The sequence below is a fragment of the Chelonoidis abingdonii genome, chromosome 4 (genome assembly GCF_003597395.2).
Source record: "Chelonoidis abingdonii isolate Lonesome George chromosome 4, CheloAbing_2.0, whole genome shotgun sequence".
Lineage (NCBI taxonomy): Eukaryota > Metazoa > Chordata > Testudines > Testudinidae > Chelonoidis > Chelonoidis abingdonii.
The window spans coordinates 126,878,184-126,905,517 of record NC_133772.1 but is presented as its reverse complement, the minus strand read 5'-3'; the positions used below and the strand labels follow the sequence as shown (position 1 = coordinate 126,905,517).

General features: G+C 43.6%; 1 protein-coding gene across 2 annotated transcripts in view; it reads right to left on the bottom strand.

The window, feature by feature from the left end:
• Positions 1-21,507: 21,507 nt before the first annotated feature.
• The window catches only part of LOC116818534 (B2 bradykinin receptor), a 42,160-nt gene continuing 36,333 nt past the window's right edge, over positions 21,508-27,334 (bottom strand). For both annotated transcript variants that reach the window (XM_032769496.2, XM_032769497.2), the window contains exon 3: positions 21,508-24,239. In XM_032769496.2, the coding sequence (XP_032625387.1) occupies positions 23,099-24,232 (1,134 nt within the window). In that variant the 5' untranslated portion in view covers positions 24,233-24,239 and the 3' untranslated portion in view covers positions 21,508-23,098. The remainder of the gene's footprint in view (positions 24,240-27,334) is intronic.

Sequence of the window (27,334 nt, the reverse complement as noted above, 5' to 3'; positions counted from 1 at the left end):
CTGGATGCATCACGTGTGTACATAAGAAAAGAATGTTAAGCCTTGGTGAACAAGGTCATGAATGCAAGTGAAATGTGATCTTTGATGCATGACAGGGCACTTGCACTGTTAATCTTGATTCACAGAGACAGTTTAGTGAAGAAGTGCCCTGAGTTTTTGGTTGAGGGAAACTCCCAATCTACCATACACCTTTATAGTAAAATGCATTGATTAGAGGACAGAGGTTTCCATCCTCCTCCCAGGGCTTCCTTTGTGTCTAATGGAAGCCCTGAGGATCTCCTTCCCTTATTAATCTTGCTTTACTTCATCAGCTCCTTTTGATTTCAGGTCATAAAGAGCATCCTCAGGATGGGCTGTAGGGATTCTGCTGCCATCTGCCCCTGTCTACGTGCGCACGCACCCCCCCCCCCACTGTTAACCCAAGAAGAGACTTGAGGATCCCAGGTTCCCAAGGTGTTGACACAGTAAGCTGTTCATGTAAGGTGAAAGGAGGGGGCTGGTCGTAGTAGAATTGCCAGAGTTTACCCAGGACTTCCTTATGTCCTTCAGGAAATTCCCCCAGAACAGATTAGATCTGTTCACCCTTGGGAGGACACAGATCCAGCCTTCTGCTCAAAGGATTGACCCCCAGGGCAGCACTTTTCCAAAACAGTGTTCTCTTTATGTAGTGTATCCAGTCTTACCTAACCCAATTAATCTAAACCTCAATTTAAAAACAAAAACCAAAAAGAAACCATACATCCCTTAGCACAGGTATGCAAGCTAAAGTACCCAATACTGTAATGTCACACAGATGAATGGCTTAAGTGGTTACGTTCTACACATGGTGATCCATCATGTGCAGGACACTGACAGCCATCTTAATAAACTCTAAACTTTGTAAATACACACCACAGACACTCATCTTTGTTGATCCAGGCACACACATTTATTAACCCTATTTCTATCCTATATTCTATATACTATAACTAGAATGCTTACTCTCCGTATTCGCCTTTTCTTTGGCTCTGTGTAAGAGATTGTCTACACTACTGCTTAAGTTGATGCAAGCTACCTCTATCAGGGGTGTGAAAAAGCCACCCCACTTGCATGACGTTGGCAACATCGACTTAGAGAAGGGTCCACACTGCGCTATATTGGCAGGAGACACTTGTTGAGGTGGACTAATTGTGCATCTTTACCAGACGCGCGACAGTAGTGCAGCCGCATTGGTGCGGCTGCATAGATGTAGCACAGTAGTGTAGACTAGCCTTAAGAATCCTTCTGCTCTGTCCCAATAGTGCTTCTGCTTCCTTCTTCTGAATTCTCCTTCTCCTGCTCCTAACTTGACTGACTGTCTTTTTTTTATACAGTTTTCGGTCTGTTTAGCTTGTTTCCCAATCCTATCAGTTCATTAGCATATCTATCCTCCAACCATCTTTCCACCGTCTCTGGTCCATACTTGTAGACCAATCACAACTGCTAAATCTGGCTGTCAGTTAAAGCTGTTACACAACAAGTTTTAGTATTAGGGGATGTTTACTAGTATGGTATGGAGACCCTCATCTAGTTTTGGACTGAACATGCCTGACTGACCCCTTCCTTCAGTTTTGGAGTGACTTTTACCTGGCCTCTGTCCATATCTGTCTACCAATACCCTAGCCATTGGCCAAACTGCTTAAAACTGCTCTCTCACTGTCCCTGGCTGTGTGCCCACATTGTGTACACACACTTAAATGACCAAACTTTTAAACTATAAACAATTTCCTTATTTCTTTATGCTTATGAACTTATGTGCCTTAATGTTGCCCCCCCATTTCTTAGCAATTTATTAATTTTATTTCAGTTCTTTCCCTATTTTCAGTTCAGGGCAAAGCAATATCCACAGTGTTTCTCTTACGAAACAAAATAGAACAGCTCAAAATCCTTTTGTATCACTACTAAATCTTTTACTGTTAATATTTTTCTGCTCCAGGCAATTTCCTTGTCAGGATGTGTGACTAGATAAGAGACCTTTCACTGCCTGACTGCTGCGGCGGTAGCTACTAAACAAAAGATGATCCCTCTTTTTTCCATAATAATCTTCTGAACTTCTGCTCTACCACATGCTAGTGCAAAGCCATGCTTTGAACTGATCTGCTCTGCTCTTGCCTGGTGAGTTGTTGGCTAGTGTTCATTTAGGACCAGGTCATGGCTTACTATGGAAAAATCCTAAGACAAGTTCAACCATCTGAGGCACATAGCAACTGGATCTGTGGGGTTTGCCTTCCCACCGAGCTTAACTCGCCGACTGTGTATATATCCTGAGATCTGCAGATAAATGTAATGGAGCTCAGGCCTTCTGAAGAGTGCTTAGAGATTCACAAAGATGGCCAATCTCTCCCCTCACTCTATTGTAATATTCTTGCTGGCAGTATGGTCTCCATCTGCTGCTCAGCCCATCTTCCTGCTCCCAGTGTGCCCAAAAAGATGATGCAGAGCAATAACCCAAAGGAATTAATGCTGACAAGGAGAATATTGACTTGCATGGGTATCTCCTTGATGGTGCTATGCAAAGTGGCTGTCCTCCAATCATATGGTTCCCCATTTAGCCTCTGTGTATTCCTCTGCATCCATTCAGCCCCAAATGTGTGGGGCAAGAGGGAGAGGAATGATCCCCCTTAAGCTCAGCTCCTCTTCCTCCAAAATAATTTTGGCCATTTGAGTAGATTTCCTCCCTTTTTATACTCAGTGGTGCTTAAAATATAAGGGAGATTTTAATTTATAATTGACTAAGATTTTGTCACTGATATTTTAGTAAAAGTCAGGGACAGGTCCTGGGCAATAAAGAGAAATTCACGGAAGTCCATGAGCTGTCCCTGAATTTTACTAAAAATATATCCATGGCAAAATGGGAAGCCATTGGGCAGCTGTGGGGAATTCAGGGTGCCAATCCACCCATGGCTCGGAGCTGCGGGGCTCCCCCTGGCTCCCTGCCTCAGGTGTGTGTATGTGTGTGGGGGGGTACCCCATAGCTCCCTGACACCGTGGGAGGCAGTGGCACCCTGCAGTTCCCAGCTGCTGCAGGCTGTAGTCATGGAGGTCTTTGGAAGTCACTGAATCCATGACTTCTGGGACCCCTGTGACATAATTGTATTAGTTCCCACTGGCCACACCAAAGTTGGCCTTGGCAGGTCATATTCTCAAAATCAGAAAATTTTGTATACATACATGTGTATTTTGCAACAGACCTTCTGGAATGGGCTTCTGCGTGCTGGCATTGAACCAAAAGATAAGGATAAAACAGTGCTGGCAACAGTATGGTTTTCTGAGGCTGTACCACAATGTTCAAGGTCAGGGGTCTAACCACAGAGTCTGAAGTTCTTTCCATTGATTTTTACACCTGTCTTGGTCTTAGACATCTTAGGCTTGGATTAGATGACCTCCTGAGGTCCCTTCCAACCATGATTTTCTATGATCTGTAATGCAAGCAGAACTAGGAGCCAGAAGCCAGAGACTTTTACATCTGCTTTATGCATTTATAAATAAATGCTTTGCTTTGCCCTCTTTGGTATTGGGGATTAAATCTATTGGTCTGAGACTCCACTAAGTACCGTATAAAACCATTTATATTTGTCAGCCTGTGCCTGTCCTACAGGGGTACATGACTGAAGAGAAATTTCTGTGCTGCCCAGTGCTGATTTGGGATATAATTACTATTTTATGTGGTAACACCTAGGGACTCCAATTGTAGACTAGGGCCCTATTGTACTCGGTACTGTACAAACACAAAACTGCCTTTTTCCCCCACAGAACAAACAATCAAAGTATAAGATGACATAACAAATGCAATAGACAGGGAGCACAGGGGAAAAATGAGACACAATAAATTTTAATTTTGATTTATACCGACAACAATAAAAGTGCATATCCAGAGCTCTGGGTGTCTTTACCAGATATTAAGAATATAGTAAACTATTATGGAAACACAGGCAACAGGTGCAGATTACTTCATCTAGACTTTGGAGAAAAATCAAAAGAATCCTTCTCTAGCTGCCAAGCCTTTGACTGGAGTCCTTGGTCATATTAGCAAATTACTAGAGTATGAGCTTCAGCCTGGTGCATAGAAACATAGCTCCATGGACCAGAGTGAGCTCCGTTGATTTACATCAGCTGAGGATCTGGTCAGAGATTCTCTTTAACAGCCCAGTTCATCTTTGCAATATTACAAATAATGTAGAAAACTACTCACCTGAATAGCCCCAGTGAAGCAAGTGTGACTACTTACTGGAGTAGAGTTATTCAGCTACTGGAGTCAAGTTACATAATCAAATGTTTAAGGCTAGGATTTCCAAGAGAGTCTAAGTGAATTAGGTTCCCAGTGCCATTGAGTTCACTTTGAAAATCTCAGCCTACATCTGTGTAGGATTGGCCCCCAAAAAGGCCATTTGTGTGTGTGGTGTTTTAAACAAGTCAGGTGCACTCACCTTATGGAACACTTTCATGTAGTGTGCAATATTTATGTATCAAAGATATTAGAAACAACCATCAAACATTACATCACTAAGACCATTAGTAAAAATAGCAAAGATTCAAAATAACAGAGCCACATCCTTAGCTGGTGTAAACTGGCATAATTCCTTGGAGCTACACAGATATATACCATCTGTGGATCGACTCCATATTTACATCTACCTGTTTGTAAGCATTGTACAGTTTCACACACTGCAGTTCAGGTGTATACAGTGGTTAATACTGAACTTTACCAAGTGGTCAATAGACATGATGCAGTACGGTTTTTAACCCTTTGGTAATTTTTTCATAGGTAGACCATTGTTCTGATTTCCAATTTGAGGGATTGTCCTTTCCCATGACTGATAAATGAACCAGCTTAGATCAACGGTGTTTTTCCATGGTCTCTCTAAGAAGCTATCCAAGCAGAATGTGACATAAGGACTAACTACCTTTTTTGCTCTGGTACAGTGCAGATGGCATCTTAACTTTCATGCATGAGAACTTGGTGGGCTCCTCATCAACTCTTGAAACTTCCCTCTTTGCTATCTACCTGTGTTTGATAGCTAAATTCTGTAATTTTTGTCTTCCTGTGAGCTAACTACTCAGTTGCAGAGGCTGTGCTGGGTTTCGTGACCAGAGCAGATTTTAAAGCATCCTTCCAATTGCTGTTGCGTAAGAGTTTCTCTTGGATAATTCTGTGTTAATCATCTGTAGTGGGTAGTAAAAATTTGGTATTTGTTCATCTGGACACATAGCATAGCAGCTGAAATACCATGGAGAAATAATTAACCAACAGGATTTATTCTAGTTAAATATACATTAAATATTTCCAGGCTGAGCTAATCCTGAGTAATTCATGTTAATCTCTTTAATATCTGAGAAATGTGACATCAAAATGAAGCAGAATTCTTCTGTTAAGATAACTTGTTTCAAGCTGGATGTAAAATATGAAGATTTCTCTTGAGGTGCTAGGCCTTTTCAAGGAAATGAGCTGGGAATAAATTGTATATAAACTTTAAAAACCTTCTCCCTGCAGTACTTCCCAACAAATACATAAATCCCAGGTTTAAGGTAACACTTGGTGGAAGCAGGAGAAAATTAGGAGCCAAAATTGAACAACTTATCTCAGGAGCAGCCCTTGTCAGTTTCCATTCCTCAGTAAGAAAACAAAAATGTGATAGTCCAGCAGAAAAGAAATGTAAGCACAACTGTGAAGATCAGCATGGTGGCTGTTGTGTCCTTGTGGTCCCTTGACCTCTTGTGTTTTCTTATAGAGGATGAACGATGGGCAGTTAAAGATGATTGTTATGGATGGCAAAGCAAACCCCATGATGTTTAATGTCAGGTGAGCAGTTGTTTCCCATAGTTTGCTGGGGAAGACTAGGGTGCAAGAGAAGATATTCAAGTCTTGTAGATTTTCAGACCAAAACATAAATGTTGGGTTTCTCAGACTTCTAGAGACTCAGGCCAACAGACAGATTGCTTTAGCCTGAGCATTACTTTTAGTTTCCTTCTGCTTTTCAGAGTCTGAATGAAAACTAAATAGCAATCCATGCTGATTGCCACTAATGAAGATGCTGGTGTATGTGTTCATCTTCACAGATGTGTTCGGTGCTACGACAAAGGAAGTACCAAATGACCAGCTGTATTTATTTCTGATGGTCTGAGCCCAGAAAGGGAGGTGCACAAGGAAGACCACATCAGCAACTGCTAGATTTAGAAGGTAGATTTTAGCACCCTTATGTAGTAAATAAACAGAAATGCCACATAGTTCAAAGAACACCTGCATCACAGACTGTGTCAATGTATGGTGATACTATACAATACACAACATCCCACCACTCTAAATCTGGACAGCGTCAAATTGCTCTCATTTTCACTCTGGCTTGAGGAAATGAAGGTTTGATGGAGCACTTGTGCAATTTGTATTACTCTGAAGTAAATATGAATGTCATTGGCATGCTTGAGTAGAACTGTGCTTTGAAAGAAGAAAAAGGGATGGGGTCACCTACAGGCAGGGAACTCTGAAAACGTTCTCCAAGTAGTGATTCATGATGGCTTATTTTCTACTAAAAATTCCTTCTAGGTCATCCAGTTTTTATAAGCTACATCTGTGTGAGTCAGAGATCATATGCCTAGTACTAACACAAGCTAAACTCCCTCCCCAGTCTGTGCTATTTCCTCTTTAAACTGACATTGTTTCCAAGCGCACAACAGAAAGAAAGGGCCCATTTAGTATGTGTCATAACATACAGCCCTCTCAAGCTGAGGGCAGGAATAGATATTGCAGTGAACCACAGAAATATCCACCCCCTGATTAGAAGGTAAGGGAGGGCTCCATGAATGCCATTAGTAGATGTCTAATTGTTACAAACCATGCTGAGGTTTAGCAGAGTCTGTCTCTGTGCTGACAGATGTATACAGATGGGCTTCTTTTTTTAAAATTTTTAATAAGGAAGGAGGTAGCTTGATGACCCTGGAGACTAAGCTCTAACTACAGTACTGGGCTTCCCCACACAAGTTTCCTGGGGTTAAGCCCAACCCACCTTGCCCTACCAATGTGCCTCATCCTCAGGAGCAGCGCCAGGGTTTTTGGCACCCTACGCGGGGGTCCTTCCACGCTCTCGGTTGTTGGGGACAATTCTGCAGCGGGGGCGGGGGGAGGTCCTTCCGCCCTCCCGGTCTTCGGGGCACTTTGGCGGCAGGTCCCGGAGCAAGTGAAGGACCCGCCGCAGAATTGCTGCCGATGACCCAGAGCGCGGAAGGACCCCCCGCTGCCAAATTGCTGCCGAGGGTGGCAAAATGCCGCCCTCCCAAATCCTGGTGCCCTAGGCAACTGCCTAGGTCGCCTAAATGAAAGCACCGGCCCTGCTGATCTCGCTGTGGAGAGTGGGCACAATTTTGCATCTTGCTGAGATGTAGGCACTTTAGAAGTGTCTAGGGGCCCTGAAAACAGCAGATCTCCCCATCAAGGAATGTCACATGTAAAGGGAATTCCTTGGATGAGCCAGTGCAACTGGTTCTGTATTGCCCCCACAACCACCAGCAAGGTCCAGGGAGATGGGGGAGTGGTCAGTTGACAACTGCATTCAGGCTGGTCTTGGTTGCAATGGTAGCCAAGTGTATGCTAGAGCAGCCCTAAAGTTGCAGTAATTTACTCTAGGTGCCAGGTAGACCTCCCAATTTTTCCCAGGAGATAGAGATGCACCATAATGACATACAGCCACCCTTTTCTGCTTCCCTTACCCTGATCCATTCCTGTGCTGAACATATTTTGGGCAGGATCTCTCTGCTAGGTCTAGTGACATCATAACCCTCCCTCCAAACTCCTTCCTACTCCCTCCTCAAACAGTCAGAACTTAGGATGATGGACTGTGCACCATGTCTATAAGCTCTGGAGGACGAAGGAGCAAGAGACAGGATATGATCCCATGCAGATTGTTTGCCAGCAGGCTCTTCCCATTTATGTAGAGGCACCTGCTACTCAAAGGCCTCTGGTCATCTCGAACTGCTCTAATTTTTAGGCCCAACCCAGACCCAAGCCCATTCATCCTGAATCCAAGAGGGTAGAGTCATTTTCCGACCTGATCTCGACCTTTCCCCTTGAACCAGAGTTAGTTCTGATGTCTCCTCCTGCCCATGGGATTAGCTCTCCTCCTTCTGCCCATGGGATCAGCATGGCTGCATGCCCCATTCCTGCTGTCCATCACCTCCTGCCATGCCATGTGCATGCTGCGACTCCTTGGCACCAGGGCTGGATTAACCTTTTGTGGGCCTGACACCAAACATATTTGTGGGCCCCTGTCAAGGTTTTTTCCCTCACTTTGAACTTTAGCGTCCAAAAAGTGGGGACGTGCATGATCACTTTTAAGTTAAATTACCAGCTTATATTTGGTACGCTGCCACCAGCCAGAAGTCTGTGTCTGGCACATTTCTGTTCCCCCAAAACCTTCCCTGGGGAACCCAAGACCCAAACCCCTTGGGCCTTAAAACAAGGAGAAATTAACCATTCCCCTCTTTTTCCCCGCTAGACTCTCCCCTCCCTGGGTTGCCTTGAGAAGCAACACAGATCCAAACTCCTTGGATCTTAAAACAAAGAGGAATTAACCCTTCCCCTTCCTTTCCCCCCACCAATCCCTGGTGAGTTTAGACTCAAGCCCTTAGATTCTAAAACAAGGAAAAAATCAATCAGGTTCTTGAAAAGAAAGCTTTTAATTAAAGAAAGAAAGGGTAAAAATTATCTCTGTAAAATCAGGATGGAAAATGCTTTATAGGTTACTCAGATTCATATAGACTAGAGGGACTCCCCCCTCACCAACCTGAGATTCAAAGTTACAGCAAACAGAGGTAAAAATCCTTCCAGCAAAAGGAAAAAACATTCACAAGTTGAAAGAAAACAAACATAAGACTAATCTGTCTTGCCTGGCTATACTTACAATTTTGAAACACGAAAGACTGATTCAGAAAGATTGGGAACACCTGGGTGTACGTCTGGTCCCTCTTATCCCCAAGAGAGAACAACGAACAAAACAAACAACACAAACAAAGACTTCCCTCCACCAAGATTTGAAAGTATCGTGTCTCCCTATTGGTCCTCTGGTCAGGTGTCAGCCAGGGTTTACTGAGCTTCTTAGCCCATTACAGGTAAAAGAGACATTAACCCTTAACCATCTGTTTATGACAGCCCTCATGGAAGCAATGGAGCATGGTGTAGGGAGGTCAGTCCCCAGAGCAAGGGGCCAGCCAGAGGCAGTGGGGCATGGCATGGCATGGGAAGGAAAGCCCTGCTCTGCCCAATGCAAGGGCACTATTTACAAACTGGGAGTTACCAGACGCACAGTGGTCTGCCTGCCCTGTGCGGCCAGCATGTCCCTTCCCCTTGGAGACAGGCCCATGCCACACTGTTGCAGCCCCACCCAAAGCCCCCTGACTCCTTATGGCCAGAGCCCCCCCCCGACCCACCCACAAATGCACAGTGCCCTGCACACCATCCCTGCCCACAACCCCACCACACAGAACCCCCACTCCCTAATGTCTCAACACACACAGATCCTCCCCGCCCCTCCACAGCCCAGTACCCCCCATACTCCCCACAAACCCACTCCCCCAAGCCCTGTCTCCCGGCCACACTCTCTAGCCCTACTGGGAGGCGACTGTGTCTGCCGGGCTGAGTTGGCAACACAGCCAGGGCTGGTCCCAGGGCCAGGAATCTCTCCAGCCCCTCGGGAGTGGCGCGATCAGCCAGGCCAGGACCTGCCCCAGCTGGGCTCCCTCAAGACGCACTTGCCTGGAGGGGCCCAGCCAAGCCTGCCACAGTCTCCCCCTCCCACTCCCACCTGCCTGAGACTGGACAGGCTTCTGTATCAGTCCCAGGTGGCTCAGCTCCGGGGAGACAGTGGGGCCCCACAGGTGGTGAGAAGCAGAGACTGCCTGGAGCCAGAGGAGCCCTCGGCCAGCTGGCTGGCAGGCCAAGAAGAGCAAGTGGTGGGCAGGGGGACCCAGCGGGGTCTCAGGATGCAATGAATGCGAAGCAGGCCAGGGGCCCTTCTGAGCATGTGCCTGGCTCCATGGAGCCACTGGAGCCATTGTAAATCTGGCACTGCTTGGCACACTCACTCTGCCGCGCACACAGCACAATGAGGTGCTGCTGACAGGGGAAGCAGGGCATGCAGCCCCTGTGGTGCCACCCCCACGGACAGGACTTGGAGAGTTGATTCATTGTCAGATGGTCCAGTTGTTTTCCCACCTGGACCTGATGCTTGCAGTCTCATCTCATGGGGTTTGGTTTGGGTTGCAGGGCTCTAATCTCAGCTCTGGTGGTATGACACTGGGAGAGAGGCAATCTCTCAAGTAATTGAGTTCCAAACCATTTAGCCCTTTGACCAGTGGTAATACCTTTATCTCCACCTAGCAATTTATTGACAGCCCGTGTAGAACCTAGAGCACGGGTGCTATGTATACCCGTCATGAAATTTTGCTTCATAACCAGGCAGCTCCATTGTGTTGTCTTTCGTTTTCTAGGAGTCATTATAGTTATCTAATCTCAAAGTCCTATTACAGCAATCTAGCCTCAGAACTGTTCTATAGGACAAGAGTTTGCAGATTTTAGGGTGAGGCAAAGAAATATTTGTCTGCTTCCTACACAGTCACAGCATATGATCTTCAAAAAAAATAAATCTGTCACAATCAGCCAATCTTAATATAAGCTTTCTGCTGCTATTGTTTTAGCGATGTCCCTTCTGCCTGGGGGCTCATCTTTAAACCACAGAGATATGGTATTGAGGGGCTATTGTACATCTAAGATATTTATATGGCCCCCTGTCAGCCTCACAATCTCTAATGTAGTTGTCCCCACAACACCCTGTGAGGTGCGGAAGTGCTAATAGATGGGGGAAATGAAGGTCAGAAAGACTGTGACACAGAGGCAGGCCACTGGTGGCACTGAACTGAACCTGTGTTTTCCCCAGCTTAACCACTGGCCATTCTTCCTTTCATGACAGCAAACAAGGGTACCACAGAGATGGTCTGAAAATCTGTCAAAATGAAATTTATAAGAAAAATTGAGTAGGGGAGAATTGTGAAAAAGCTCACAAAAAGTTGCAAAATTTTCACTGAAACACAATTTGACTAAAATATAAATAAAAATCATTTGCTTGTTTTCCCTTCTCCTTTGTTTTCTGATCAGTGGTTGGTATCAATTAGTGCTAATCATGCTCGTGTCTTTTACATGTGAGCTGAAACCTCACATTCATTTACTATGGACTACTGAAAGTAACTGCAGGAAAGTAATTTTCTGTTACAACCTGAACCACAGCTACAATTGACATCATATCCCATCATCAATTGGAGGCCTATGCGCTTTCTAAAAGCTCTATGGAACCAAGGAAAGCACCAGAGCCTGCTTGCTAGCAAACAGCTCCTAGGATTAGCACTGCTACAGCATTTATACAGTACAAAGTTTCAAATCCATATGTTTCACTGGGAATGAAATAAATTTTCAGCTACTCAATTCCTTTTTTTATTTCACCCAAGGCCGTTTTTCTTTCTTCTGTGAGTAATTTTAAATATTTATCACTGGCTGACCACAGATCAGAGGAGTAGTTTTTAATCAGTGAGTTGAACACATTCCATAACTACCTCCTTTGCACATCATGGTACAGTGGAATCTGCCTAATGTGAGCTCGGTTCTACTGAAATTCCATATACAGTGAAGTTAGTATTGTGACAGGATCCCCCTGCCGTGTAGCCTGGGACTGTGCCCCCTTAACTCTCTCCAACCTGGACTGTCTCTCACAATGCCTGGCTAGTGACCAGCAGCAAACCCCACCAAGCACTGTGATCACTCAGCACAACAGCGTGTGGAGCCCCACACCTAGCTGTATTGCATGAATGCTCCCAGAGCCACTCATGAATCACACAGAGAAAGGCACCAGAGTCATTGTACCTTAGGAATATACCATCTTGCACTGCTGAAGACAAGCAATGCAGATTTATTAATTGATTCACCACTTCAGCGATGAAAAGTGGATGTACACCAGCCTTTGCAAGACCCGAGATTTGCCACACACTTCATACAAACTCACTGGTAAAGATAAAGAGTTAAACAAATTTATTGACTATAAAAGACAGATTTTAATTGATATTAAGTGATAGACAAAAAGTCATTGTTAGTTAGCCAAAGAAATAAAATATAACCGTGCAGTCTAAACTTTCAACTCTATTAGACTGGGCAACAACTAGATTAAGCAGTTTTTCTCACCCACTTGATGCTGCAGTCCTTAGTATACAGATTGGCCCAGATTTCCAGGGTGAAATCTCTTCTGCTGGAGTCTTGCCTTCTTCTCAGTGTCTTAGTTGCTTGCAGCATAGGTGGGGGCAGGAGAAGGGCCCAGTATGCGTTCACTCTCTCTGTTTTATAGACGTGTGCTTGGAAAACACCAGTTCAGGCATGTCTAGGTGGGCCTTGCTGAGTCTCTAGGCAAGGCTGAGCAATTCCTCTGGTGTGGCCTCACGCAGGTGAGTCACTGCATCGTAGCTCCCTTGCTGGACAATGGCTGTTGATGGGTTGATTGATACCCCACCAGGGTGTTGGCTACTTTCCTTGCTGTAATCCCTGGGGAGCTGTCTGATTCCCCAACTTGCAGCATGTTTTAGTGACAACCATACAATACAATTCTCATAACTTCACATGCATTAATGATATATACATACGTATAGAAAAATGCCTTTCATGCAGTCATAACCTTTCTCCTGATACCTTACAAGACATGCTTTTTATGTAAGATCACACTTATATAAAAATGAGGAATATGGGGTTCCAGGATGCTCCCCCAAGGCATAGAATGTCACAAGTAGTTATTGGGGTAATGCCTATTTTGGGTTGGGTGCTTGGAAATACCCAAATAGGGTCTGAGCTCTGAGATACTCACAATCTGAATGTAAACTCAGAAATAAGATATACACTTGAGAGTAAAGATTTGCAGCTCAACCAAGCACACAAGGCCTATATATACATTTCCAATCATGAACCACCAAGTTTTTACAGATCAAAGAAATTAACCATAAGTATATAGAAGACAAGATTTTGAAATGAATAGACATATTGGACCTTGTCCTTCATGTTACCTTAGTTGAGGTTTCAAATCTGAAAATAGTTGGTAAAATGACCTATGAAGACAGCAGCTAGAGAGAGTTCAAACCATTCTCGTGATGAGCCGGTTTCTTTGTTGTCAATTTCACTACACATAGGCTATGCATATTCAGAAAAATTGCTCTGGAATCAAGGGATTTTTCTTTTCCTCAGCTCCATTCTCCTAGTGAAGATATAAGGCTTGTGCTTTACAGTTCACAGCATATGAGCATTATTACATCTATACAGCTCTCTGGCAATTCTAACTTGTCATGGACATTCAGGAGTGCGGGTCATCTACATATCTGCAATGATGTGAGACTCCATCGGAAAATTCCAGATCACCTCTTCAAAGCTAGTGCACAAACAGTGAAGCTTTGCTTGCATTGGCTGAAGGGGACAATCCGTGTCCACTTGTGGAGGGAAGCTGGGGCCCGAGGATGAAGAAAATTCTGCTTTGGTAGCAGCGCACCCCACAGAATAATTATGGCCCCAAATTTGGAGTTATTGATAAAGAACACCCACTAGGCAAAAGACTGTCAATCTAGATGGCTGTCTGGGAAGGACCCATTCAGGTTAATGAGTCATTAGGGAGAAAAACTATAGGCTTTAGAAGTTTATCTCCCACTGGAGAGCCTTCCTGAGGGTGCTAGAAACAGCCTCTGTCTCATGGCTGCTATGACACTACAGGGCTATGTGATCAGGTCACATGGTGCTGGATTCCATTTTGGGATACCTGTGTTTTTCCACTGACTGGCATGGGAACCCAGCTTGGAAACAAATGGTTCCCGCCATGTGCAAAGGTTCTTCACTGACTCCTTGCCCAAAGAGATTCGTAAAAACACCTGAGGAACAAAAATTGTACTAGGGGGAAGTGCTGGACTCAGGCTAAAGGGATTTTTAGCCTGTGAATGAAACACCTGGGGATTCCAACCTGTAAATTACTGAAGCTTGACCCTTAAGAATCTCTGCAGCTTGCTTGAATCATCATTCAGGGTGAGAATTTGCTACTCTTATTCAGTCTTTTCAGTATATTAAGCTTAGTTTGTGTGTTTTGTCTATTTGCAGGTAATCTGCTTTGATCTGTTTGCTATTCCTTATAATAACTTAACATCTATCTTTTGTAGTTAATACATTTTTTGCTTTGTCTAAAACCTGTGTCTGTGGAAATCATAACTTGCAGTGGAAAGCTGTTGCATATCTTTCTCCACATTGAGGGAGGGGGCAAATTTCATAGCTTACGCTGTACAGTTTTCTGTGCAGCACAAGATGGTATAATTTGGGGTTTACACTCCAGAGCGGGGTACATGCTTAGAAACTGGGAGGTGCCCTAGCTATGCCTTTCCATACAGAGGCTGTGTAAAGAACCTGTGTATATGTAACTGCAGCTGGGTGTGTACCTACTTGTATGTGTACTGGTTAAAGTGCAGACTGGTTACAGCAGTACAGTGTAAAGGGAGCCCAGGGGGGCTCAGTGATCCTGCCCTTTCAGTGGGACAAGTCCCTCATCTTCCTGTGCATGGGTAGGAGTGGCAAACAAGCCCCCTTTACCCTCTTTCTCCTCAATGGAAACATTCAGTGTGTTGCCCTATGACAAAGAGCTAGCTGTAGCACAGAGAAGTTTACAGGCACAACTGGAGCCAATTAACCTGTTTCTAGTGGGGATTACTAACCCGTGGTGGTAACTGTTGGGTTAATGAGGTAATTGATTCAGTAACGGGGAGGATATATATTTGGGAGGAACAGAGAGCTCAGAGGTTGAGCAGGGTGGAGAGAGAAGCTGGGTGGAAGGTGGCTTCTCCTGTATATATGTACTATGCTCTGCCCTGTTTGAAAACAGAAGATTAAAGATACATGTGGTGGAAAAGAAATAGACTGTATTTGTTTGTGACTGGGGACCATGAAAGCACACTAGACTTTGTTGCTCACTGGGTAGTTGATGAAGTGCCTGTGACATGGCCCTTCTATCTAAATCCTGGTCCTGTTCTGACACCAGTATCACTCCTCTGCTAATCTTTAGCAGAAGTGAGGGCCTTCTAGTTTAGATTCCTACTGGAGGAGAAATCAGTGACATGGAGTCTGGGTGTATTCTAAATGTAGTTTGCTTTATTTACATGTACCCCCAAGTCCTGGAACAGAGGTGGTCAAACAGCATGCAGGAAATACCTTCTTTCAGGGACCCCAGCCCAACACCAATGCTTCATTCCCATGGAGCAGCTTTGGCTCAAGAATTGTCTGTAATCAGAGTCTGAGGCAGAGATTAAACTCTTTGTCTACTCCCAGCTCCTGTATAACCAGAGACCTGTATAACAAAAACTAACAAGAACACAGCATGTTTTTCAAAGGCTTGACATTTTCTCACATGCAAGAAAAAGTATGTAGAAGATTGTGTAATTGTGCCACCTGCTGATTCCTGCCATAACAACAGGACACACAGTGAGCGTCACTCTTAAAGCATTTTCTCCATTAGGGTGTGGATTACTTGAATATAAAACAACACATCCCTTACATGTCTTATTCCTATATAAGGTAGAATGGGGCCCACTGTTTTTACTCATTTATTAACTGCATAGAGTATTCTGGCAGATGCTTATCTTTGAACTAAATGTGTGAGTAGCATCTCTGAGCCATGGGCCTGGTCTAAGGTAAGTCTTTCCATTGACTTGAATGGTATTTGGCTCAAACCTTGTCTAGGTATGTGGATGGTGCAGTCCTCCTTCCTAGACACTCCTGCAGATGAACGTTGCCTCCTATGGCTCACTCATGCTGCCGGTGCTGCTTTGTGTTCATGTTCTCTGGGCACTCAGTACTGTGGTAATTCACAATGGAATAACTGCACAGATTTCCCTAGCACTGCAGCTATTAACCATCTACATGACAGCTGCTCATTTGAAACCATTTGTAACCCAATGCAAGGTATTTCAAATGCCATCTTTGCTCCTTTCTCACTTCCCTTGTTCTTGTACTAGAGAAATACCCACACCAAAGTCCAAGTCTAACCAACTCAGAATCTGAGGTGGTCAGACTCCAGATCTCTTGATCCTACTTATTTTAAAAAAATCTTATGGGGTAAATAATGCAGGGATAGGAATGTCATTTATTTACATTTGTTGTTTGCAGTGTTGTAGTCGTGTTGGTCCCAGGATTGTTGTCTCATTACAACAATCTGTAACCCACTAACCCTTCTTTGCTCTATGATTGCAGAGTTGTTAAGTGCCCACTTTATCCTGAATGCTCTCTTACAACATGTGTTAACTCCTTATGCTTAAAAATCTGTTCCACTTTGTATTTCCCTGTGACATTATCAGTTCTTTTACCAGACCCGAAGAAGAGTTCTGTGTAGCTTGAAAGCTTGTTTTTCACCAACAGAATTTGGTCCAGTAAAAGGTATTATTTGACCCACCTTGTCTCTCATTTATTTACATTGAAATATACATAAAAAATTGTTCCCCACTGGCTACCTTTTCAATGATTGTAGCTCACCATATACCAGAGCATGTCCACCCTGCAAAAAGAAAGTGTATTCTTAACTTGGGTTAGCTAACTTGGATTAAAGCAGCAGAGAATTCACTGCAACTGGGATTTAACTCTGGTTGGCAGAACTGGTTCAACTCCAGGCTCGCCTATAGGTTTGAAATCCAGCTGCTAACTTGAATTGAAAGACAAACTGCCATGTCTTCACTGCTCTTTCAACCTGAGTTCGCTAATGTGAGGTAGTTAACCTGAGTTAAGAACATCTTTTCTTTGCAGTGTAGAATTTGAATTCCCACTTCCCAGTATACTTTGCTATTGGGGAAGCAGTTGGAAATATTATGAAAGATTTTATGTCATTCATGGCTGTGCAGTGAGTTTTCATGATTAGAGCTGGTTGGAAAATGCTGATTCATCAAAAACAAGACTTTTTGCAGAAACATATTGGTTTTGATTAAATTTTCAGGAGGAAGATTTCTGAGAATGGAGTGTTTTGATCACAGAGAGTACAAGAGTCCAGAATAACCAATAGCCCAGTGGTTAGGGCACTCACCATTACAGAATAAGAACAAACATCGAAACATCGCCCTTTTTTTGCAAAACAGAATTCTTGTTTTCTGGCCATCGTGACTCACTGAGGTAAGTGTAGCGCAACCAGAGTCATGGACTTTCCTATATTTCCCTTTACTAATGCTGGTGCGTTTCTAAATGCAGTCATTTTTCAGAATGTAAGATGTGAATAATAACATGTCAGAGTTTTAAATGGCTTTTGAGCCTTTTTTGGTTTCATTTGGACAGGAATCAGTCTCTGAGAGCAGCCAGCACACATGCACTGAGCATTAGACATTGCAGCTGTGTTTAAACTTTTACTGATTGCAGCACTGTCTAAACTGGATCAAAGAATTGTTGTTTCCTGTCTCCTATTACTTTTATTGTAAACTTTAGAATTTTTTGTGTCGCACTCAGAGGAGGAGAGTGATTCCAATGAAAGTGTCATCCTGAGGAGCATGTACAGAAAGCCTATGTTTAGGGGAGATTGTTGAACCCATGGGTGGCAAGTTTGTAGAAATTTTGTTGGTGCCCAGAACCTGCCCCCCAACTCCGCCTCCACCTGCCTAAGGCTCTGGGCAGGGTTTTGACGGGGAGGTCTGGGGTGCAGGTCCTGGGCTGGGGATTAGGGTTCAGGAGGGGTGCAGGCTTTCAAATGGAGTTTGGGTGCTGGGTGCAGGCTCTGGGCTGGGCCAGGGGTGGGTGTGCCAGGAGGGGTGAGGTGCAGCTTTGGGATGCGAGTTTGTCAGGCTCTGGGCTGGGGGTGGGGGTGTAGAAGGGTGAGGGTCAAGGCTCTGGGAGGGAGTTTGGGTGCTGTGCAGGCTCCCTGGCCTGGGGCAGGGGTGGGGTGAACAGGAGAGGGTGAGGGTGGCAGGCTTGGACTGAGTTTGGATGCAGTTGGCTGGGGTGGGGTGGTGGAAGAGGGAGGTGGTTGCACTCTGGAGGGATTTGCGGATAGGAGGAGTGCAGGGGTGAAGGTTGTGGGCTGAGGACTGATGGTTTCATGATGTGGGGGTGCCTCAGGCTAGGGAGAGAAGGCTTGGGCTGTGGGGCTGAGGTGAGCTGTTCAATGCCTGGCAGAGGGGGCTAGAGCTGGGAAGAGGACATAGTTTGGCAGGGAAATGAGGGTTGGGGCTGAGGAATGAAGGGTTCACTGCAGGGGCGGGCTCAGAGATGAGGCAGAGGATTCGGGTGCGGAGGGATGAGGTTTGGGGCTGAGGATGAGCGGTTCATGCTGCGGAGGGGGGCTCAGAGCTGGGACAGAGGATCAGGGTTCAGGGGAATGAGGGTTGGGGCTGAGGATGAGGGGTTCATGCTGTGGGGGGGGCTAGGGTCTGGGGCAGAGGATCAGGGTGCGGAGGGATGAGGGTTGGGGCTGAGGATGAGGGGTTCATGCTGTGGGGGGGGCTAAGGGCTGGGGCAGAGGATTAGGGTGTGGAGGGGTGAGGGCTGTGGATGGGTTTGAGGGGTTCATGCTGCGGGGGGCTCAGAGCTGGGGCAGAGGATCCGGGTGCGGAGGGATGAGGGTTGAGGCTGAGGATGAGCGGTTCATGCTGCGGGGGGGGGGGGTTAGGATCTGGGGCAGAGGATTAGGGTGCGGGAGGGATGAGAGCTCTGGCTGGGGATGAGGGGTTTGGAGCGTTGGAAGGGCTCAGGGCTAGGGCCGAAGGGCAGGGTAAGGGCAGCCTGCCATGCCATTAGTAGCTGGCAGGCACTAGGACCCTGGGGCAGCAGACAGCAGTTCTGCCAGGAGCCATTCCACTCCGGCAGCACCCAGGGACAGCGGCGGCGGGGGGATGCATAGGGGGCGGGCTGGCAGGCAGAGGCCAGGACCCGCTCCAGGCAGAGACGCGGCAGCGTGGGGGTGACCCGCAGGGGCTGGGCCCTGATCCAGGCAGGGCCAGGGGAGAGACCCAGCTCCCAATATTGCTGGAGCAGGGCACCCGGCCCTGAATATTCCTGGTGCTCGGGCACTGCAAATGTTTATAACCTGCTGCCTATGGTTGAACCAACACATTTTATTGGCATCTACTGATCAATAGGCAGCTTATACTGAGCTGTAGGGCCTATGCTACAGATTCACACATAGTGGGCCTGCTTATCTACTGCTTTGCACCTTCTGTACTCATTTAAAGTTGTGCCGAGTGCATTGTGATTGGGTAGCATTCCACACAGATATAAAGGCTTTGCAAGGCATGGGCACTAGAAAGAAAGATGTCCAGTGACTTCTGCATTATAGTGTATGATGTGAAGGGTTAAGAGCACTCCTTTGTATACTGTTTCATAATGTAACTGGTCATTGCCTTTCATCTAAGATTCTTACGTATAATACATTCGTTTATATCTTATGCTTATACAGGCACTCAGATAAAATGAATTAGGACTTTCTTATAAAGCGTTCATGTCTTCTGAGGATCTAAAAGCACTTAACAATCATTATCTGAACCTCAGAACATTTCTATCAAGTTGGTAAACTGAGACATAAGTTAACTTCTTTGCTTATCTGTTTGTTTAAGTTAACTTGTCCAAAGTTTACAGAATTCAAGTATCAGAACTGAGAAAAGATCCCAGAAGTCTCAGACCAGTACTTGAATCATTAGAAATCATATTCCTTCCTAATAAAGGTCTTGTGAAGCTTTTATGATCTTCCACATAATGTTATTGCTACAGTATAACAAAATGATGGACAATACCATGTTCTTTATTAAGATCCCCTTCAAATTCCACTTGTGACAATTGGATCATTTATTCTATGCTCAATAAAACAGTTTCCTGCATACATACATAATTTCAAACACAGTTCTTAGCCTACTTAGATTTCCATACACATACAGCTATGTGTCAATGTACAGTAATGGCTGAGAATTTAAATGAGAAATAATAATACTTAACACTTTTATATAGTGACTTACAAACATTAGCTAATGAATATTAATCACTGCCCAATGAGAGAAGAAACAAATGTTATCCTTATTTTACAGCTGTGGAAGCAGAAACAGAGAGGTTATGTTACTGGCCCCAAACCACACAAGGAGTGAATGGTGTATAGACGGGAAGGGTAGCCCAGTAGCTAGTGTGATAGCCTGGGTCTTGGAAGGCCCAGGGTGAATTTTCTGCTCTTGCTACAGATTTCCTGAGTGCCTTGGACAAGTTATGTAGGCCCAGATTTTAAAGATCTTTAGGCCTAGCATTGAAGTAATTTAGATGGCTAAGATACTCAGGACTTGCAATGCTGAGGAGAACAACACCTAAATAACTATAAAAAGAGAGTCTTGACCTCTTTGTGCCTCAGTTCTTCATCTGTAAAATGGGATGACAGAGAAGTACTATCTCACCAGAAGGTTGTGAGAATACATTCATAAAAGTTTGTGAGGTGCTCAAATACTGTGGTAACAGAGGCTATATAAGAGCCGAAAGTGTAAGAGCCTAGAATAGAACTCCCAGTCCTGTGCCCATTATGTACTGTTCATGGCTTTTATTCATATGACCAATAGTACAACTGCGTTGATCCTGCTCACATTTTTCTCCATGAACTTGGTGGACAACAAACATAAGTTTATTGAGATGATAATAGGGCTCTGCAGTTATTATGGGCAAAATTCTGCCTTCACTTTCTCTAAGCAACCCCACTAATTCTGCTTTAACATGATAGACTGTAATAGTTTCCAAAGGCTTATGGCAGAAAGTTGTGGGGTCTTTAGTGATGTCAGTGAGGATGTTAAAAAACCCAGAAATATTTTTTTCTTATCATTAGAGATGGCCAAAATGATTCAAGGTTTGGGCAAAGGTTCAAGGAAGTTCTTATTTTACCAGAAACAAACCCAATCCCAAAGAGTTCTTAAGGTTCAAAAAAGGGTAGCATTTTTCCCGTTGTTTTAAAAATAATAATTTTTCCCACTCTGCATAAATTATTCCTCATCTTACTTCTCTGGAAATTCTTCCTCTCACAAACCTGCCATGCTGCCTCTCCTTTTATCTAAGAAGGTAATCAGAGAAGAAAACTTTCTATTTTGATGTAAGGCTAGGGTGTCCTTCAGTATTCTTTCATTTAGAGTTAGTCCGAACTTGTTATAGCCATCCCATGGGAAATTTTGACATTTCAATATTTCCCGTGAAATGAAATTTTCAAGAACAATTTGTTTTCAGTCAGTCAAAAAGTTCTGTTTTGATAAAACTGAAACATTTGAGTCTGATTTTTACTTTTTTATTATATTATGGTTTAAAATATAATATCAAACAAAATAAATTTGTAAACAATAAGCTAAGAAACAAAAAATTGAAAATATTGCATTGCATCTTTCTTGAAACAGTTTAAATTTTTTTAAATGAAATTTTGTCAGAATTGACATATTCCCACAGCATGTTTTACATTTGTCTAAAAAAAAAAAGGCATATTCTGAGGGAAAAGCTTTCCATCAGAAAATTTTGGACCTGCTCTGCTTTCACTGTAATTTAGGGCCACTCTACTTATGCTTTTCATAATATGCATCTTGACTCCCTATGAGTAAATAACATTTGCTACTGCATAAGGGCTTGAGCCTGCAAGCTGTTGAGCACTTACTGAAAAAGGCTGAGTGTCATCAATTGACTTCAGCTGTACTCTAATGTCCAGAGCCCAGCTCTGTAAAGCGCTGAGCACTCATCTCCAGTGTTAGCACAATTCAGCAGCTGCTAACACAATCACTCTGTGCAGCTCCAGACTTATTTTGCAGTGTGGCTGCTCTCACTTGAGCTAGGCTTACTCATGAGAAGTTAACTCATGTAGCTAAGTTAACTCAACAGTGCGGATATCGCCTATATTACGTGATAAAGAATGTACTCATGCATTCCTTAATCATTCAGATCTTCCACTACCATCAGTTTGATTTCAAAGGCAGTCATTGTATGGTTTTCTCCATTATACTTCTGTTTTTAATTTTTTATGAGTATGCCCCATATATGTCTGATCTGTATTCTCGTGTATTAATTACACAGCACCACAGATGTGAATTATTCTTTACAGGCAGATATAAAATACAGGTCTTTGTTCCTGAACAGCTTACATTCTACATTGTCAACTACATTCATTCACCCAAATTGTGCTCTCAGTTACACCTGTGCAACCCCTTGTTGCTGGAGGTTACACAGATGTAAAAGACTAGAAATTGTACCACTCTAGGGAATAGAGGGTTACATTCCATTCCATTCCACCCCACCAAAGTCAGAGCAATCTCCAAAAGGTATAACCTGGCAATCACGTAAACAGCAATTTTTGGATTGGGGCATTTGGAACACCTTATTGACCAAAGGGGGAAAATATTGTGGACACTAAACATCAATTTAAATTGAAAGGGGGGAGGGATAGCTCAGTGGTTTGAGCATTGGCTTGCTAAAGTCAGGGTTGTGAGCTTAATCCTTGAGGGGGCCATTTGGGGATCTGCAGCAAAAATCTGTCTGAGGATTCGTCCTGCCTTTAGCAGGGGGTTGGACTAGATGACTTCCTGAGGTCCCTTCAAACCATGATATTCTAGGATCTTAATGATCCTATAAGACCTTCCATTCACTATAGTCTCATTTGAAAATGTTCCTTTTATTAAAAATGTATTCTTTCAAATGTATGGGTACTGTGGTTAGCTTCATAATACTGACAGTAGCTGTTATAACATGGCTTTACTTAGAGAACTATATTCAGACATCAGACACTTATCTTCATTAGCAATATAAATATTTAAAATGATAGTGTGTCAAATATACTTCAGCCATGAATATATAAATATATCATGAAATGTGATTCAGTCATGAAAAATGTTGTCCATTAGCTGGTAGATATAGGTGTCTACATGGACTTTTGTATTGAGATCAGCTCCCCAAGCTTTCATGCATAATGAATGCAACCAGGGCATGCAATGGGGTGCCGTAATAGATGGATATTAAGAACAGTTTACGCACTGATATGTTGAAAAGTTTTCTTGTAACTTTGCAATAAATAAGGCTCTGCTATCGTGCTAATGAAGAAGCAGACTTTTTCTTTGGGCATTCAGTCGAAATGGACGTTCTCAGAGTGTCCAAAGAATTCTCCATCCGGATGGACTCTGATTTGTTGTATATCCTAGGCAGGCAGCATTTGTAGAGTTCCCTGGATTTCTTTCTGAAATGCTTGCCTACAATGACATATAATACTGGGTTAAGGCAGCTGTTGCTATAAGCACAGTATGTAGCTACCTGGGTCACCAATTCACTGATATCTTTAGTAATGCAGTCAGAAATGATGCCTACCTGAATTAGTATGTCAATGAATGTGGTGATCTGGAAAGGAAGCCAGCAAATGATAAACAGCAAAAGAACAGCAAGGACCAAGATGGTGGCTCTCTTCTCAGTCTGGATTTCTGTGAGTCTTTGTACTTTGTTGTCTCGTAAGGCTTTGATTATTTGAATAGTACAATAGGTAATTACACAGAGTGGGATCAAAAAGCCCGCAGTATTCAGCAAAATGTGTGTTGCAATTGTCCAGTGTGTGGATGGATAATGAAGAATGCAGGCTCTGCCCTTGATTTCTTCCACATAACTGACAGACCTGAACACTAGAACAGGAGAACATATGAGCAATGCAGACACCCAGATGATAAGACTGTTCCATTTGGCACATGTACCTCGCCGCATACGTCCAAGAGACATGGTTTTCACCAGGGCCAGGTAGCGATCGATGCTCACCATCATCAAAAAATAAATGCTAGAATATAAGTTCATGTAAATGATTGCATTGACAGCTTTGCAAAGGAAAGTGCCAAAAGGCCACTTAAACTGATTAGCGATATTAATGGCCCAGAAAGGTAAACCGCAAACTAACATCAAGTCGGCAACTGCCAGATTTGCCAGGTAAATTTCAGCCACTGTGCAGCGACTCTTGTGGAAACACAAAACGCTGAGGACGAAGCCATTCTCTATCACTCCCAGGACAAAAATGACCCAGAGGAACATAGGCTGAAATGTATATAACCAATCCCAGGCATCCAAATTAATACAGGTAGAGCTGCTGCTGTTTTCTGATGTGTTGTGTGAAAAAGACTGATTGATTCCAAGCTTCCAGGTAGTCAAACCACTGGAAATATTTTCTGCTGTGATGGAATCCATTTCTCTGCTGGAAAATAAAATGTGAAATACGATAACTGTTTATACTTCCTAGGATCATGTCGTTTAATAGAATACAGACGGACAATTAATTGTATATAGCATGTGGGTTACTCTTACAGATACTGCATATCTGCAGAGGCTTTGAGACAGTAACCACAGGAGCATCCCAAGTCGACCTCGTTCAAGTGATTGAAAACAGAAGAGATGAAACGGCGGCATATGGGGCGGGGGGGAGCTGTGGTTTGGGATGACTGAGGCTGGGACAAAATGTTTTTATGGATCATTAATTCTATCAATATAAACTAGAGTATTTTTGATACCTTGAGTGGACTGTTGGTTTCCTTCAAGGTTTATCTTTTTGTTGTGTTAAGTGTAGTCTCCTATAGGATAGACCTGTAGTCTCTTTCTCTCTCTTTCTTGATAGTTTTATGATGTGCAGGTGTTGTGCTTGTGGCATCTCACTTGTTATTTTATACCCTTCCTTGAAAAGTGGTGATTTGGTTTCTACAGGACATGATGATCCTTTCCCCTCTTTCTTTGACGGTTTTAAGACTATAGTGATGGAATGAATGTTGTCAGCAGCTAAGCACCACCTTTTCAAAAGCAACCACTTAATGTGCAACTGTGATTTTGGACAGGTAAATTTTTGAGTGCAAAACCTGCATCTGCCAGCAAATTGCGTTGCTTGCTCTCTAATGGCTGGATTCACATGCCTATTTTTTGCATCTATAATACCCTGCCTTATCCACCGAGTGTATGAATGTTACAGCTCCAGCAAGAGAGTCTTGCTTTTAGTCTGGAGGACCCTGTTTCAATTTCTGGTCTGATGGCCAAGATGGTGTCTGTTACATAAATTCGGGCCTGTCCAGGATTTCTGTGGGACAATTTTGATGCCAGGTGACAACCTCTTAGAGAACGTGGCCCTGTATTGGGGAAGCACTTTAGAGGCACTAATGTCAGTTAGGTGCCTAAATTCTGTTGAGTTCAAATGGAAGTTGGGTTTTTAGCTGCCACTCTGGGCCTTTGAAAATCTGCCCTTTGCTTGTTACTATTATATTCATAGATTTCAAGGCTAACAGGGACTATTGTGATCATCTTGTCTGACATCCTGCATAACACAGGCCATAGAACTTCCCCAAAATCTTTTAGCCAAACATCCCATTGAGATTTAAAAATTGTCAGTGATGAATAATCCACCACTACTCTTGATAAATTGTTCCAATAGTCAATTACTCTCACTGTGAAAAATATATGCCTTACTTCCAGTCTGAATCTGTCTAGCTTCCAACATCCAGCCATTGGATCGTGTTATACCTTTCTCTCCTAGACTGAAGAGCCCAGTGTCCAATATTTGTTCCCCACATAGGTTATAGAGTGCAATCAAGTCACCCCTTAGCCTTCTCTTTGTTAAGCTAAATAGAGTGAGCTCCTTGAGTCTATCACTATAAGGCATCTTTTCTAATCCTTTAATCATTCTTGTGGCTCTTATTTGAACCCTCTCCATGTGTTCAACATTCTCTGGAATAGTGGACACCAGAGCTGGATACAATTTTCCAGCAGTGGTTGCACCAGTGCCAAATACAGATGTAAAATAACCTCTTTACTCCTACTAAAGATTCCCCTGTTTATGCAGTCAAGAGCATACTGTGATATTTTTAAACTGTAAATACAGTCTTCCAGGGTATTAGTGTAGCTGTCAAGACTGAGTGACAGGTATGGAACTTGCCTTATGCCAAGTCTTTAAAATTCCATAACTTTTATTATAGTTTTATTGGCAGCTATTTCAAATGTACTTGTAATCAGGGTAGTTGTCTAATACAGCTGGTAACTTGACAGCAAAAGAACAACTTTAGATCTCATTGAAGGGCACTACTGTCTTTTATGCAAATATAAACTATGCTCCGGTTACTACCTTTGCTAGCTGACAGCTGGAAATATACATAAAAACATACTTGCTGGAAGCAGGATTACCACAAAACTGTCATTAATTTATTATTACTGTAGTATCTTAGAAACCCCTCAAGATCAGGATTCTTTTGTGCAAGGTGTTGTAAAGGCAGGTAACAAAGAAGATAGTCTCTGCCCCAGAGAGTTTATAATATAGATGTCAGATAGGGTGGGGCAGGACAGGGGAATGAAACAGACAGAGGGACTGGGAAGATGATGCAATTTTAGAAGAAACAGAGTTTTGCAGACAAGTAGATATCATGGTCATTTAGGTTGACCAGACAGCAAATGTAAAAAATTGGGACAGGGGTGGGGAATAATAGGAGCCTATATAAGAAAAAGCTCCAAGTAGCTGGACTGTCCCTACAAAATCGGGACATCTGGTCACCCTATGCTCATTTGTGTATCCATCCCCCATGAGCAAGATGAAGTTCAGTATCTGTTAAGTTGTATGGTGAGTGCAGCGTTCTCAGCTATCCCAGGATTCATGTTGTCCAAAATATAACACCTCCTCATACTCATATCTAAACTCAGGAGCATATCCCCATCCTCTGACATCATCACTGGCTCTCTGTCCTTGTCAGAACCCATCCAAACAACCTCCCTCATTGTCTTCAAATTCTTGCCTGGTTTTGGCCCCTTGCCTGATTTACTATTATCTGAAGAATTAGCGGCATGTCACAGTGAGTTACACTGTGACCGAAGGTCTTGGGGACGCCTTGATTTTTGGAGCTATTTGGAACAATTAATTTGGATTTACTTACTATAATTTAAAAAGAAACACACTCATACCAGGAGTTTTATGCGTAACATTGTACTTTTGATTGCAGCCTTTCCCCTCGCCCTTAGTTTGTTGCTCATTGTCTTATATTGTAAAAGCTGCTTGGTGCCAGGATCATGTCTTTGTGTGAACTCCCTTTATGCAGTACAGGCATAATGTTAAGGCTCCAGGATCGTGCCATCCACCATTCTAAGCAACATCATCACTGCAAACTCCTCCATACCAGCAAAAGGGATCCCAACAGATTTCTCTCTCCTGCTCTATTCAGCCCCCTCCTGCAAAATGCTGAAGTCACTGAGCAAAAGTCCAGTGTTGGCAGTGGCAATCTCTCACTTAGTTTCATACAACACCAGTATCAGGACACCAGTGCTAAT